This window comes from Monodelphis domestica, chromosome 4 (genome assembly GCF_027887165.1).
Source record: "Monodelphis domestica isolate mMonDom1 chromosome 4, mMonDom1.pri, whole genome shotgun sequence".
NCBI classification, from domain to species: domain Eukaryota; kingdom Metazoa; phylum Chordata; class Mammalia; order Didelphimorphia; family Didelphidae; genus Monodelphis; species Monodelphis domestica.
In genome coordinates, this window is record NC_077230.1 from 339,584,105 (window position 1) to 339,598,418 (window position 14,314).

At 40.0% G+C, this 14,314-nt stretch overlaps 1 protein-coding gene across 2 annotated transcripts in view; it reads left to right on the forward strand.

Annotated features, from left to right (window-relative positions):
• The window catches only part of INTS4 (integrator complex subunit 4), a 94,399-nt gene extending 80,652 nt beyond the window's left edge, over nucleotides 1-13,747 (forward strand). Inside the window, exons 20-23 of one of the 2 annotated variants that reach the window (XM_001363097.4) lie at nucleotides 2,988-3,147; nucleotides 3,625-3,768; nucleotides 9,233-9,353; nucleotides 13,105-13,747. In XM_001363097.4, coding sequence (XP_001363134.1) covers nucleotides 2,988-3,147; nucleotides 3,625-3,768; nucleotides 9,233-9,353; nucleotides 13,105-13,283 — 604 coding nt within the window. In that variant the 3' untranslated portion in view covers nucleotides 13,284-13,747. The remainder of the gene's footprint in view (nucleotides 1-2,987; nucleotides 3,148-3,624; nucleotides 3,769-9,232; nucleotides 9,354-13,104) is intronic. The other variant, XM_007490897.3, reaches the window with a different exon arrangement.
• Nucleotides 13,748-14,314: the final 567 nt, after the last annotated feature.

Genomic DNA, 14,314 nt, shown 5'->3' on the forward strand with positions numbered 1-14,314 from the left:
AGCCACTTAACTGCCCTTTTCATTTGTCTTAATATTTGTGGAAATCAGTGTAGCACTTGGGCAGGTAAGTAGATAGAAGAATGAATCCATTTTGGATGAGTGGCATAGATCTATAGATCAACAGTAAGGGGGGCCTAAAATTGAATTAGGAAAAAATCAAGGTAATTTTTATTTGGGAAACTGTGCAGTATTTTCTGTGACACCAAACTGCTTATTTTCCCCAAAGCCTCTCTTAACAATATTATCCCTTGTTGATACTATAATATAGCAAATCACTGTAACATCTCAGAAATAAAATTGCCAATTACTCTGAGAGCAGCAGAAAGACATGGTGGACTGCCATGTATTAACAACAGTTAAATGCTTGGGAAAATGCTTTGAGCCATCAGCCAAGTACACATGTATGACTAGGAAAAGTTAGGTGACAAGGAGAGACAGTGTCTGGCCACAGCTGACCACTTCATCAGAACCCTGGAGGTACTCAAAGACCTGGAGGCAGTCTCCAGCATGGTATTTGCATCTTCTGTTGAGAGTTTACAAGGAAAAGTGGATAGGAATTCCTCAGGATGGGCAGGCATGGGAAGGTTATGATCTACATTAGTACAAGAAACATATACTTATGGAATTTTAGACCCATTGAAAAGAAAGACAACTTATTGGATAGATTGGACACACATGGCATCTTCGAGGAACCTCTAAGAAAGGGCATTCTTATTAAATGCTTGTTCTCTAGTAGGCCTCATGCTATTGCTGAACAGGGCAACTGGACATGCCCATTCTCTTGTCCTTTATCATTTGTGATATAATCCTGGTAGTTCTTTCTGTAAGCTCTTTCATGGTATCACTGTTTCTATTCCTGTCCTTTGTTCTTATTGTCATTATCCAGCCTTATTAGTAATAGCTTACTTTTTTGGAACACTCAGAGAGGCATCATTGAGATAACACTTTTAAGAGCCAGGCTTGGAATCAGAAAGGCCTGAAATCAAGTCCCACTTCTACACCTGTCAACTTTGTGACCTTGGGAGGTTAATTTCTCAGTGTTCCAAGCAACTCTCCAAGACTAGATATTGATCTTCATTGGTAGAGAAAACGTTTTCATTGGAAGTTCCCCATGCCAATCAAATCACAGGTCTGGTTCTTCCCCAGTGCCTTTCAGTAATAGTGAGGTTGGCAATGTTAATATTATTTCACTCATTTTACAAATGAGACAGCTGAGGCTCCAAGAAATTGTGACATATCCAAGTAACTTTGGGCGGGCTGGTCAGTGGCAGAACTGGGATTTGAAAACCTGATCTTCTGATTGCAAATCTTATACACCCTATTACTAGAACATAGTGAACATCTTCCTGTCTGTCACAGTTCCCAGACCTAGTTCTCCTTACTGAATATTTGCAACTTCTTATAAAGTTATACTATGCCATCCTACTTCATCAGACCTATATGTATTTCAATCTGAAAATTCCTGAAACTTATTAATTGTAACTGCGAAAATGTGGGTTTCAAGACTGTGAATTGCCAAAACTGTAAAGATAATTTTTAGTGTCTTGATTTAAATAAAAAATAAGTGGTCGCCATGGGAAAAATTCCCAAATATGAAAATACCCAAGTCAGCTGGGTTTTATGGAGATTTTAATTAATACAGATGAAGGAATTTAAGGAAAGGGGGAGAGAGACAGAGACAGAGAGAGAGAGAGAGAGAGAGAGAGAGCGCCTTAAGAGAGACTAGTCAGTCTTTTATCACTCACCACAAGATTGTCCTAAAGCAAAACTCCAGTCCTTCACTGAAATCCTCAACTCCTGAACTCAGTTCAGAGACCTGGATCCTCCAAACTAACTCTAAACTCCAACTAAGTTCAGAGACCCTCCTCTGAACTCCTGACCTCCTTTTAAAGAGATTTTTCTCTTATGTCACCTCTCCTAAATTTTCACATCTACCAATCACAGTAGATGCTTTTCCCCAGGACTGTCCATTCTTAGTTCACATCTTCTTTTGTTATCACATTCTCTGATTAGATTATATCTTCTGAGTATTTCACATCTCTTTGCTAAGCTTGACCTTTTAGTGATTAATTTAACCTTTATAGGTACTTATCACCTTTTTGTATTAGATCTAAAATAGACCACCTAGCTTAGGGTTTTTGCTTCACTATAAGTATGAGTTGGGGACTTTTCATTGTTCCGTCAGAAATTTTACAACTTTATCTTCCCCTAAGGCACTGTCTGAGTAGGGTGAAGTTATTTTAAAGTTCTCAATACATTCCTGACTAAGTACCTCCATTATAGAAAATGGGGAATAGCTTAATCAAATCTTCTGAAGTAGAGTCTGAGCAGTTTTAAGATACATAATTTGGATTGGTTAAGGAATTAATGCCTACTTTTGTATGTATAAATCTACAAGTTTGAAATTCCTTTTTTATGGTAAATTAAAGTGATTTTTAGTGATTCCTAGAATATACACTGAGTTTAGGTGATCTGAAATATGAAATAGGATAATATAGTAGGAATAATGTAAAGAATTAGTCAGAAGACTTGGGATTTTTTTCCAGCTGGTCACATTTGCTATTTTTTGAAGCTTGGTTTCATTATCTATAGAACAGGCACAATAATTCTTGCACTTTCTTACAAGATTGTTAGAAGGATTAAATGAGGTTGTCAGGTCCTCTTTTAGCCCTAAATTGTTATGTTGATAGAAATAACTACTATTAGCTTAGCATTAAAAAGAGGTGAACATATTGGATAGAACACCAGGCCTAGAGTCCAGAGGTCCTGGATTTAAATTTAGTCTCAGACACTAGCTATGTGACCCTGGGCAAGTCACTTAACCCTGTTCGTCTAACCCATGTCCTTCTGTCTTAGCATTGTTACTAGGGCAGAAAATAAAAGTTTAAACAACAAAACCCCAAAGGTTGAGGTGAATCTGTCATTCTGTGAACATTGTGAGCAAAAGTTACATGGTCAGTCACTTCCATGTGTATCTTCCCAATCAGATGTTTCATCACCGAGTTGCCTCACTTGCAGGACAGCTTTGTGGACAAACTTTTAGACCTCATGCCTCGGCTGGTGACGTCAAAGCCTTCGGAAGTAGTAAAAATTCTGCAGGCCACTCTTCGACAGAGTACCTTCCTTCATCTTCCTTTGCCTGAGCAGGTCAGTTTCCCAGTGCGTGGTTAGCAGCTTGGGGGGCATGCCCTGAATGTCTGTTCTTGGGGTGAGGAAACCAAAGACAGAACAACGTGGAAAAGTGACAAGAATGCCTAGAAGAACTAGGTTCAGATCCTGATTTTGGCACTCAGTCACTATGTGTGTGACAGAAGTAATTTCCTTGCCTGGGAGCCTTATTTGTAATGATGCTTATTTGTAAAAGGGTAGGAAAGTATGACACATACTACCTGGCTTGTGGAGTGTTGTTGTTACTTTGAGTTAGGCTTGGACTCTGAACGGTCGTAATGGCTGGGAAGGGGCATTTTGTTAAATCAGGCATATTGACCCTTAGCTACAAGCTGACTGTGAACATTTTCCTGTTTTTACTTGTACAGACTAAATAAATAGACAGGAGAGGGATCATCTTTTACTTCCCACTGTCAGTCTCTCCCCTCTGTCACTATCTGATTCTCTGCCCCACAGATCCACAGAGCATCAGCTACGATCATCGAGCCAGCTGGCGAGTCGGACAACCCCCTGAGATTTACTTCAGGGCTAGTGGTGGCACTGGATGTTGACGCCACTCTAGAACACGTGCAGGACCCTCAGAGCATTGTCAAAGTGCAGGTCTGTTTCTCCATGAGAAGAATTAACAAGACTCAGATTTAGTCAGAATGCTGCTTTAGGAGTCAGATGATTTAGTAATGTTATGAGTCAGTTCATGGAAAGGAGAACAGATCTTATTGGGAATGCATTTTTTAACAACTCTTACCCTCATCAGTATTGATTCCAAGGCAGAAGAATAGTAAAAGCTAGGCAATTGGAGTTGAGTTACTTGTTCAGGGTCACATTGCTAGCAAATGTTTGGGGTCAAATTTGAACCCAGGACCTGCCATCTCTAGGCCTGATTCGCAATCCACTGAGCCACCTAGCTGTCCCTGGGAAGCCATTATTATCTAGATGAAAATTACAGTTTGTAGAATAAATTTGTTATATTTACATATATACAGGGAGCCAACATACCCCCAGTGGCTGACAAAGTCACAGTCTGGGAGATGGGAAGTTCAAGGCAGCCCCCTTCTCCCCCCAGAACAGCCCCCCCCCATTGGCCACCTTCTGTGACTTCTCTCTCTCCCAACTTTCTTAACTAATGGACTTGTTATGGTTATTATTCTCCCCAATATAGGAGAAATAATATGAGAGCAAATACTTATAGGATCAATACATATATCCCACTTTAATCCCCCTAGGTTATTACTCCCAAAAGATTGCATTTACAGAATTAAAGCCCAAAGATTATTGCCCATTACCCCTCCTTTCTTTCACTCAAGCACAGATACACTTCAATACCCCACAATAAACACTGACCAAATGCTTGAGCAGTATAATAATAAATCTTTCCTTACAGTTATCACACTCCAGTGAATTTGTTGATGAACAGAAACTAGGCAGCATTGCTAAGCACTTCAAAGTAACACGAGAAAAATAGAACTTGTAAATTGAGGAAAACCCCAAATCCAGTCTGCTTTAAGTCACCTTTTAACTTTGCACTTAGATATGAAAATATTTTGTGCCAGAACTCTGATGCAGATTGGTAATTTATCTGTAAATCCAAGTCTTTAAGAGTCCCCAAGACCCCGAAAGATGAAGGGACTTGATCAGGAGTCAAACAGCCATCTACATGTCTGAATTAGAGTTTGAACCAAGGGGTTCCTGATTCTGAGGCCACTGCGCCTTGCTGCTTATCATCATAACTGCACTTAGATATGAAAATGTTTTGTTATTCATATCCTAAGCAACTGTGATTTATAGTGAAAACTGATCAAAAGCACAATGATCCTCAGCAGGTCAAGGGGTACTAACCTACAAATGACTTTACTCATGTTATTCATATCTATCAGTGTGTTGTAGAAACATAGTAAATGATCACAGAATTCTTTGTTGTGATAATATCACAAGAACGTTGATTTTGTGATTTGATAATATCCAATCAGAATGCAGAATATCACATGTAGAAAACTGACTGTGTGCCAAAGAAGTATGTACTTGAAACCCTATATAATAAACGAACCACAGTACTATGGCAGAGCACTGTGTGTGATTCCTGCATACATGGTTTTGAACACATAGTGTGTCTCACCTTATAATTCGACCAGATCATCACACTTAGATGGAGAAAACCTTGGACCCTCAAAGAGACTGCTGGACAGCTCTCCTTATACTTAATTCTTTAAAAATTATTTAGTTAATCCATTTTAGGAAACTAATTCTGGGATGACTTTGAGTCTGTACTTTGTATTCTTAAGAGATTTACATTGATCAAAATTTTTTTTAAATACTACACTATTCAATTAGAGCCATTTATTAAGCACCCCCTGTGTGCCAGGCAGCTAGGTGGCACAATAGATAGAGTGCTTGGCCTGGAGTCACGAAGACTCATCTTCCTGAGTCCAAATTTTATCTCAGACACTTAATAGCTATGTGGCTATGAGCAAGTTACTTAACTTTGTCTCAATTTCTTCCTCTGCAAAATGACAGAGAAGGAAATGGCAAACAATACCAGTTCCCTTGTCAAGAAAACCCCCATATGAGATCACAAAGAGTCAGACACTACTGAAATGACTGAATATATCACCACAAAACTGTATGTTAGGCACTATAGATGCAGAGACAAAAATAAAACAGTCCCTTTCCTCAGAAATCTGACATTCTCCTGTGAAAAACAGGACATATGCAGAGAAGTAAATATCTCTGGTATGAGTACACAGTAATTTCAGACAGAGGGAAAGCCCTCTGATAATCACGTCAAACTCCCTCCATGTGAATTTTTTCTTTTTTTGAAAAAACCCTCACCTTCTGTCTTAGAGTCAATACTGTATATTGGTTCCAAGGCAGAAGAGAAGTAAGGGATAGGCAATGGGGGTTAAGTGACTTGCCCAGGGACACAGCTAGGATGTGTCTGAAGCCAGATGTGAACTAGGATCTCCCATCTCTAGGTCTGGCTCTCAGTCCACTGGACCACCCAACTGCCCCTCCTCATGAATTTTCCAGTTAACTACATAGGAATCTCTTCTGGGTCTAACCTGTGCTTTGAAGGTCATGGGGTTAGAAGAAACTGCACAGGTAGACAAGGTACTGCCTCGGTTGATCTTCATATAGAATTTTTGGAAGTGATTGTTAACATATTTGATAAAAGTTATAGGAAAGATATCAGGGAAACATAGGTCTTACATGGCAGGTAAACGTGATATAGCATAACACTTCCTATTTCAAGTGTTTTTAGAGGCTCTCTAAGTTCTGCCCAGGTCATGATTACAGGGTGTATATGTGAAAGGGTCAGAGAGTTACTGTTTTGAAGCCCTCTGGAAATTCACAAATAAATATTATTAAGGAAAAATCCTTCACTGCAGGAACTTCCAGGTCACATAAGTAAAAAATATTCCTCTGTTGAAAGAATACTGATATGGAAGAGCAACGCACCTTTGTTTCCTTTTCAGTTAAAGAAATAGTTGTTTGAGAAAAATGCTGGGGCAGCATGGCAGGCTGGGATGAACACTTGGGGAGGTAATAGTTCTGACCATGGGCAAGTCACCCTCCCAGAGCATCAGTTTACTTATCTGTGAAATAGATTTCATTGCACTACCTACCAAATGAAGAGCTTGTGAAGAAAGCACTTTTCAAGCCTCTAAGCCCTATACTAATGGAAGTTGTTCTTGAATGATGGCCATGTCCATGGAGTTTTGTGCCACAGCAATGGCCTTGATTTCTTTTTAGGCTCTCCATGTAGAATATAAAATTACAGAAAGAAATGGTTTTCACTACTATTATGTTGAGAAGCTGAGGCTTGTCTGGATTGATGTTAAGCCAGAATAACAGTGGAAATATCCTTCCTGAACTGAGCCAGCACAGGGTTGTGGGAAATCAGAAGGCCTCATTCATAGTATATACGTGACCTGAAACAAGTCATTCATTGTGTCAGAGCCTCTTTGTAAATGTCCTCATTTGTAAAGTGGGACTAATGATGCTTCCATTCCGTTTTTCACAGTTTTATTGGGAGGAAGGTGCTATGTAGGCTGTGAAATTCTATAGAAACCTAAGTTGTTATTCTCAGAGCTCCAGTGTCTAGAGTTAGGTAAAAAAAGACAGCCTGTAGCCAGTTGTTTCGGCATGTGTTTGCATGTCTCCTTAAGGCTTTCTCTGCAGTTTTTAGATCTCTGCCAGCGAACTTAAGCTTAAGCTCTGGGAAGTCCTTCAAAGACAAAAGTGCTCCCAGTACCAGCCCAGTGATAGCCTAGAATGGTGCCAACAGCTCATGCCATTGGCCTCTACAGCACATTAGGTGTAGTAGTCTGAACAGTTCTCCTAAGAATGAAATCACAGGGAATAGTGTTTCAGGGGTAGCAAAAAGTAAAAGGCATAGTTGTGTGGTTTTGGTTTGTTTGCTTGGAGAAGTAAGCAGAGGCCAATTGAAATGTGTTTAGTGTTCTGTGTTTGAGTTCTGACTTGGCCATTTATTTATTTGTTTGTTTATTGTTCTGTGTGACCTTGGACAAGTCATTTAGCCTCCTTTAACATCAGTTTTTTCAGTCCATAAAATGAGTTCGAAACTAAAATTCTATAATTCTGAGTCATTTAAACTCTTGTGAGCATTAGTTTCTTCATTTCTAAAATGGAAGTGATAATCCCTGCTCTGATTCCTAGTGGGATCAGATGAGATGATGGCTACATATGTACTTTAGCAGTGATAAGACCCAATACAAGTGTAAATTGTTAAAACTTTTTCTCTGGGGAAGGACCTCTGTACAATGGTTTCCTTTTTACCTTGCCATAGTTTTAAAGCATAAGAATTTTTTTGTGCCAGAACTCCTATTTCATTGGTGTGGGAAACTCTACTGATGCAGATTGGTAATTTATCTGCAAATCCAAGTCTTAAGAGTCCCCAAGATGGCCTCAGACACTTCCCAGCTGTGTGACCCTGGGCAAGTCACTTAACCCCCATTGCCTAGCCCTTACCACTCTTCTGCCTTGGAGCTAATACACAGTATTGACTCCAAGACGGAAAGTAAGGGTTTAAAAAAAAAAAGTCCCCAAGACCCCAAATCCAAGTCTTAAGAACTTAAGAGTTCCCAAGACCCCAAAGATGAAGGGACTTGATCAGGAGTTACACAGCCAACTACATATCTGAACTAGAGTTTGAACCAAGGGGTTCTTGATTGTGGGGCCACTGTGCCTTGCTGCTTATCATCATAACAATTATAAAATTTCACATTTCTATAGCATTTTAGATTGAAAGAGAACCTTCCTCACATCACTGTGAGGGAGGCAGTGCAAGTATATTTTGCCCATTTGTCAAATGGGAAAGCTGAGATGTAGAGAAGTCAGTTGGTTTGCCCAAGGAAATATATTGAATTAGTTGCAAAGCTGGAAATTTAATAAAGATTACTTGATTCCCCATCTAGTTTTGTCTCCTTCTCTCTCTGTCTCATATCCCATGTGTAGTTAGCTCCATTTCCTTTATAGCACACTGTGCCTCTAATGAATTGGAAGATAAAAGGTGTTTGTCTCTCTCTGGTTATTACAGTGATAGATGTCGAGGGAGTAGCATCATAGATTAAATTGACAAAAATACAGGCAGCCTCTCTTATTCAGAATTTCTCCATTTTGTTTAAATGTCACCATCCGATATGTAAAACGAATTGTCTTACCATGACTTAGACTCAGGTCCTCTTTCAGTGTCTCATCTTGGCATGGAAATGATCTTGGCTTCTCAAAGACTGTCTCAGTGTAGGACAGTCTTTTGACTGGTCTTATCAAGCTGGAAGAATTTGAGTCAAGTCCTGGCCATGACTGTGTGTCCATCATCTCAGAGACTAGCCTGGTGAATAATGGAAATCTCATTACCAAAGAGTTGGGTACCAGTCAATTAATTTGTTTGGTCACTGAAACTCAGAAAACTTTCCCCTAAGGCTACAGCACCTACATGGATAGTGTTACTAACCCTTGGAGATGAAATTAGAATATCTGGGAAAGGTATATTCCACAAAAAAAGCAGCATTTGCTTCCTTACATTATGATTTGTTTCACTTCTTAGGTATTATATCCTGATGGTCAGGCCCAAATAATCCATCCCAAACCTTCAGATTTCCGAAATCCTGGACCCGGAAGACACAGGCTGATAACTCAGGTTTACCTTTCTCATGGGGCCTGGACAGGTAAGGAGCAATAATTGTGGCTTCCTGTGCGCTCCTGGGTCCCTCACCCCTCAAGTAAGGGGATAGAATGCAAGGGGAGACAGGGTGCTTCTAGAATAAGAAAATCTTCTGGGTGCCTTTATGCACAGTAGGAAAGTTGAGAGTTGAATCTCATTCTCAAAGCTGGAAGTGACACCAAGGAGGCCATCTCAGTGTCCAGCCTTTCCCAGAAGCAGGGATGCTTTTTATCACATTCCTGACAAATGGTCATACAGTCAATGCTTTAATACCAGTGACTTCCCAAGGTAGCCCATTTCAGTTTTTGATAGCTCTGATTATTTAAAAGTCTTCCTTTTTCTTAAGTCAAAATCATAGGATCATTAGATTTAGAGGTTAGAAGGAACCTTAGATAAGGATGAAAGTAAGTCCCTTCATTAGAAAGAAATCAATGTCCAGAGAAAAGAGGGGCTTTGCCCACACTCATACCCAGTAAGTGACAGGGGACAAACTCAAATGTGGATCCTCTAGCTACAAATCCAGTGTTCTGTGTGCTGCCCCTGGCCATATAGGTAAGTCTCCCTGCTCAGCTCCCCTTGTTCCTCCCCTGTTCTGTGAGGCCAGCCAGAATAAATGTGGATCCTCCTCTCTGAAACAATCTGGTAGAGAGAAATTAGAAGATATGTTCCTGCCCTTTTTCTCCAGGCTTAATGTTCTCTGCCAGAGATTGAACTTTATGTTCCCAAATAGCCATTGGATATTTGTACTATTCTCTTCTACGAGTCTGTCGCCATAAAGATAGTTTTATTTATCATAATAGAAGAAAAGCATAACAATATAAAGGGTATCATGTAATAAATATTAATACTGTATTATTGATCAATAGAGGCAGAATGGCATAATGGATAAAGAGCTGGCCTTGGAGTCAAGAAAGCCTGAGCTCAGGTGTGACCCTGGGCAAGTCATTTAACTTTCCAGTGCTCTTGTCTCTTTATGACTATCAGTTATAAAGATTATAGCCTGCATTGGTAGAAGGAGTTCCCCATACCAGTCCAGTCTCTCCCTTAGCAGCACATAGATGCACTGTACCACCAACCCAAGATATTTTTTTTCCTTTTCTTATCTGAGCCTTGAAACAACCTTGCTCATAGGAAATTGAAATTTAATATTTTATAAAAGATCAGTACTCATTGTTGTCCCATACTCTTTGTCTCTCAATACCTGCCTGGGAGGCCTCTTTTTCCCCCATACCCATTGCCTTTTGGAATCATCTGCCTGGTAACTATGGCGACAAGACAAGCTAGAAGAACCAGTTGAGGATTAAAGACAAACCAGCCTAACATTGGCTTCACAGGAATAGTATCCCTCTAGGTTGGGAAATGAGCCGTGATGGATGGGATTTAGGGCAGGGATGGTAAATGCTCCCTCAGAAAAGAGGTTAAAGGAAATTCTGTTGGGGAAGTTAGCCTTGGTGGATGGGGGGAAGGGGACTGGGCTGCAATTTTCAGGAAGATCAGAGCCCATTTTTCCCCTTAATCTGCTGAGTTGATGACTCAGCTGTTGTGTTTGGCAGACACAAGCAAATTGTTCTGCAAGTGATCTGTGCATTTTTCAAGGAAGGTACGCAGAGAGCCTTGATGAGCCTCCCAAAAGGCTTTGCAGGGGTTAGGTGTTTTGTGTGTGTGCGTGTGCACAGGCATAGGCTCACTTTTTTCGTATGTGTATACTAAAGATTGATAAACCTGTGGGAGGCTAAGACAGTAAGGCATCCAAAGCCTCGGGTCATCAGTATGCTGAGGATGTGTGGCCCACAAATTCTATTTTCCTTAGTGCCAGATTGAGTCTCTTCACTTTTCCCAAAGCCTCCCTGAGGTGTAGGAAGCCTGGTTGAAAAACAGCCAGCTCCTGCTCAGTGCTGCAGAGACAGAAGCTCTTCTGGTGACTGGGGAAAAGCATGAGGAGGAGTAGAAAGTAGAATGACTGCTACCTTAATGGAAGCAAGGTTTGTATTAGGGTTTAATCTGATCTCTCGAGTTCAGGGCTTTGAAGCAGTTGCCCACTTTCTAATAGGTTGCATTTGCTACAACCACTGCCTTGCAAGTAGCCTATGATTATTGAAGGTATTTTTAGCAGAAATGAGACATTTGGAGCCTATAAAGCAGCATGTAGTATACTAGTAAGTCAGGCCTGACTCCTAGTCCCAGTTTTTCCATTAACCTTGGCCAAGCCCACTTTCATTCTCCAGTGTCTTGGTTTTGACTTTTAAATTGAGAGGCCTGACCTTGAAGCCATCATAGGACTGCTCAGCACTACTATTCTACAGATTTACTAAATAAATCTCAGAATCTAAGGGTCACACTGCACAGGAATGATGGAAAATACTCAGAAAGCAGGGATGCATGAAAAATCATCAGAGTGTATCTTATACCTCTAGCTTACGGCTAAAAGGTCTTTTTTTTTTTTTTTAAGTTTTTTGTTTGTTTGTTTTTTAAATTTATTCTTTATTCCCCTTAGTAATTAACATGGCTTCCAGTCTCACAAACTTTGGAACACACAAATCTAAAGTTAAGATGAGACTCTTTGCCATCTGTAAGATTTAGCCTCTTTACATTTGGGCTGTTAAGCCATGACTTATTTGATTGCAGAAAAGGATCCAGGATCTATACCAATGTCACAGAAAACTTCACTACTTCTACTTAAAGCAGAGCTTCTTATTAAGCTTGAGTCTGTGAATTTGTTTTTTTTTTATATTTTGATGATTGTATTTCAGCATAATTGGTTTCTTTTGTAATCCTATATATTTTGTAGGCATCTAAAAACATTATCCTGAAAAAGGGCCCCTAGGCTTCTCCAAACTGCCAGATTGGAGCATGGCATAGAGAAGGTTAAACACCCCAGATTCCAAGGGAGCACAGTACAAAGTAAAGAGCCTCTGCACTTCAGAGTATACAGGCCTAGATTTAAATCTCAGCTTTGACTGGAATTTCAATCACTTAAGCTCTCTGAAGCTTCAAAGGTCTTCATGTGTAAAAATTGGGATAATGTTGTTTATGCTGCTTTCCTCATTGAGTTGTATTAACTAAAGCATTATGTAAAGTGCTTATACGTATTCAGTTGCTTACTGTGTCCCCTTAGATTGTGAATCCCTAGAGGTGGGACCTGTCTTTTTTGCCTTTAAATGCTTACTTAGCACTGTGCCTGGCAAGTTGTAGGCATTTAATAAATGTTTATTGATTCGCTAGTACAGAAATAGGTTGGTACAGTAGATGAAATCCTGGACCTAGAGTTAGGAAGATTCTTCTTCCTGAGTTCAAATCTGGCATCAGACACTTATTAGCTTTGTGACCCTGGGCAAAGTAGTTAACCCTGTTTGCCTCAGTTTCCTCAATTATAAATGAGCTGGATAAAAAAATGGCAAACACTCTGGTGGATATTTAGAGGGTTTGGGGGGGGGGGTTCCTCTGCATTCATTTATGTAGTCCATTTTTGCCACTCCTCCTGAGACACTTTGATTATACAAACTAAAACCTCAGTCTGGATCTCGATAGATGATATCATGTCCTGAAGTCAGGACATGTCCCGGCCTGGACAGTGCCACATGTGTGCTTGAGCCAGCCTCTTCTAGGAAGCCACAGTACACATGCATGGCCAGTCCAAGGATGCGGCTATCAAATGGAATAAGGGAGTACATTTTATAATAAATTCACACATGCCTAATTACATATTTTACTATGTGGAGGGCCTTAAATTTACAAGGGATGTCTCTTCCTTTCAGAACCATGTCAGATTGAAGTGAGGCTGCTGTTGGCCTATGATTCTTCCACACGAATCTCCAGACCTGCTTGTTTGGACAGCACAGAAGCCTTACCACTGGTAGAAAACAGTATCGAAGGAACCATCCCTTTCAGCAAACCTGTCAAAGTTTATATCATGCCTAAGCCAGCAAGGCGCTGAAATTTACCCTTCTCTGAGATTTTCCTAAGTAAAGCAGTGTCAAGGGGCCATAAAGGGATTAGCTCTAGTAGCCTTGTCATTACTTCTCAAGAGCAGGCCACACCTCAGAACCCGTTAGAGGAGAATGGTGACCTTTTCTTAATTCTGTCACTGAGCCCAGCCCATGTTATTATACCTTTGCTAATTCCAACTTCTGTTGCTTTATGCCCAGAATAGTCTGATTCTGGGGCCATCTAGCAACAATGAATGAACAGGGAATGCTATGGAACTCATAAGTTCATCATCAGCCTAAAGTTCCCATGCACTTAGGCTGTATTGGCATAGATTTCCTCAAGGACTGGTGCACTAAAATTTTTGTTATGCCCAGTTCAAAGCCACAGGGTAAATAATTTTACATCAAAACAACCAAAAAATTTCAAGTCTACTTTTTTAAATAAATAAATAAATGTTGAGAAAACCTTGAATCTGTTTTTGTCATAAAAGGAAAATTCTATATTTATATGGATTTACATTCACACTAGAAAATGTTTCTTTTCCTTAGATGTTCGGCATAAAACCCAAATATTTTTATTCACTGTCTGATCTCCTCCCCTCACAAGAATGGGTTACTTCTGTCACCTTCCTTCTTAAAACTTCTAGTTTTCTGGTTCAGTCTAAATTAGTTCCAGTAATTAAATTTTTGCTACATACAGCTTTCTGGGTAAGCATCTGCATCAAACATCTGAAGGAATTCTAACTTCCAGAGAACTGTTAAAGAACAGATCATCTAGGTAGAGCCAATATGGCAAAGTAAGGGCAGGGATTCACCTGAGATTTCCTAAATTCACCTTCAAACAACATGAAAATAACACCTCAAAATGAATTCTTATGCAAAAGAACTTAGTGAAACATTTTTCAAGCCCAAGACAATTTGGAAGGTTGGCAGGAAAGGTCTCACTGAAGTGAGATTGGAACACAGTCCAGTTCAGGCTGCACTTCTCAAGCCAACAACAGTCTTTGGGAGCAACTAAATCAGCAGCAACAGCAGCAGT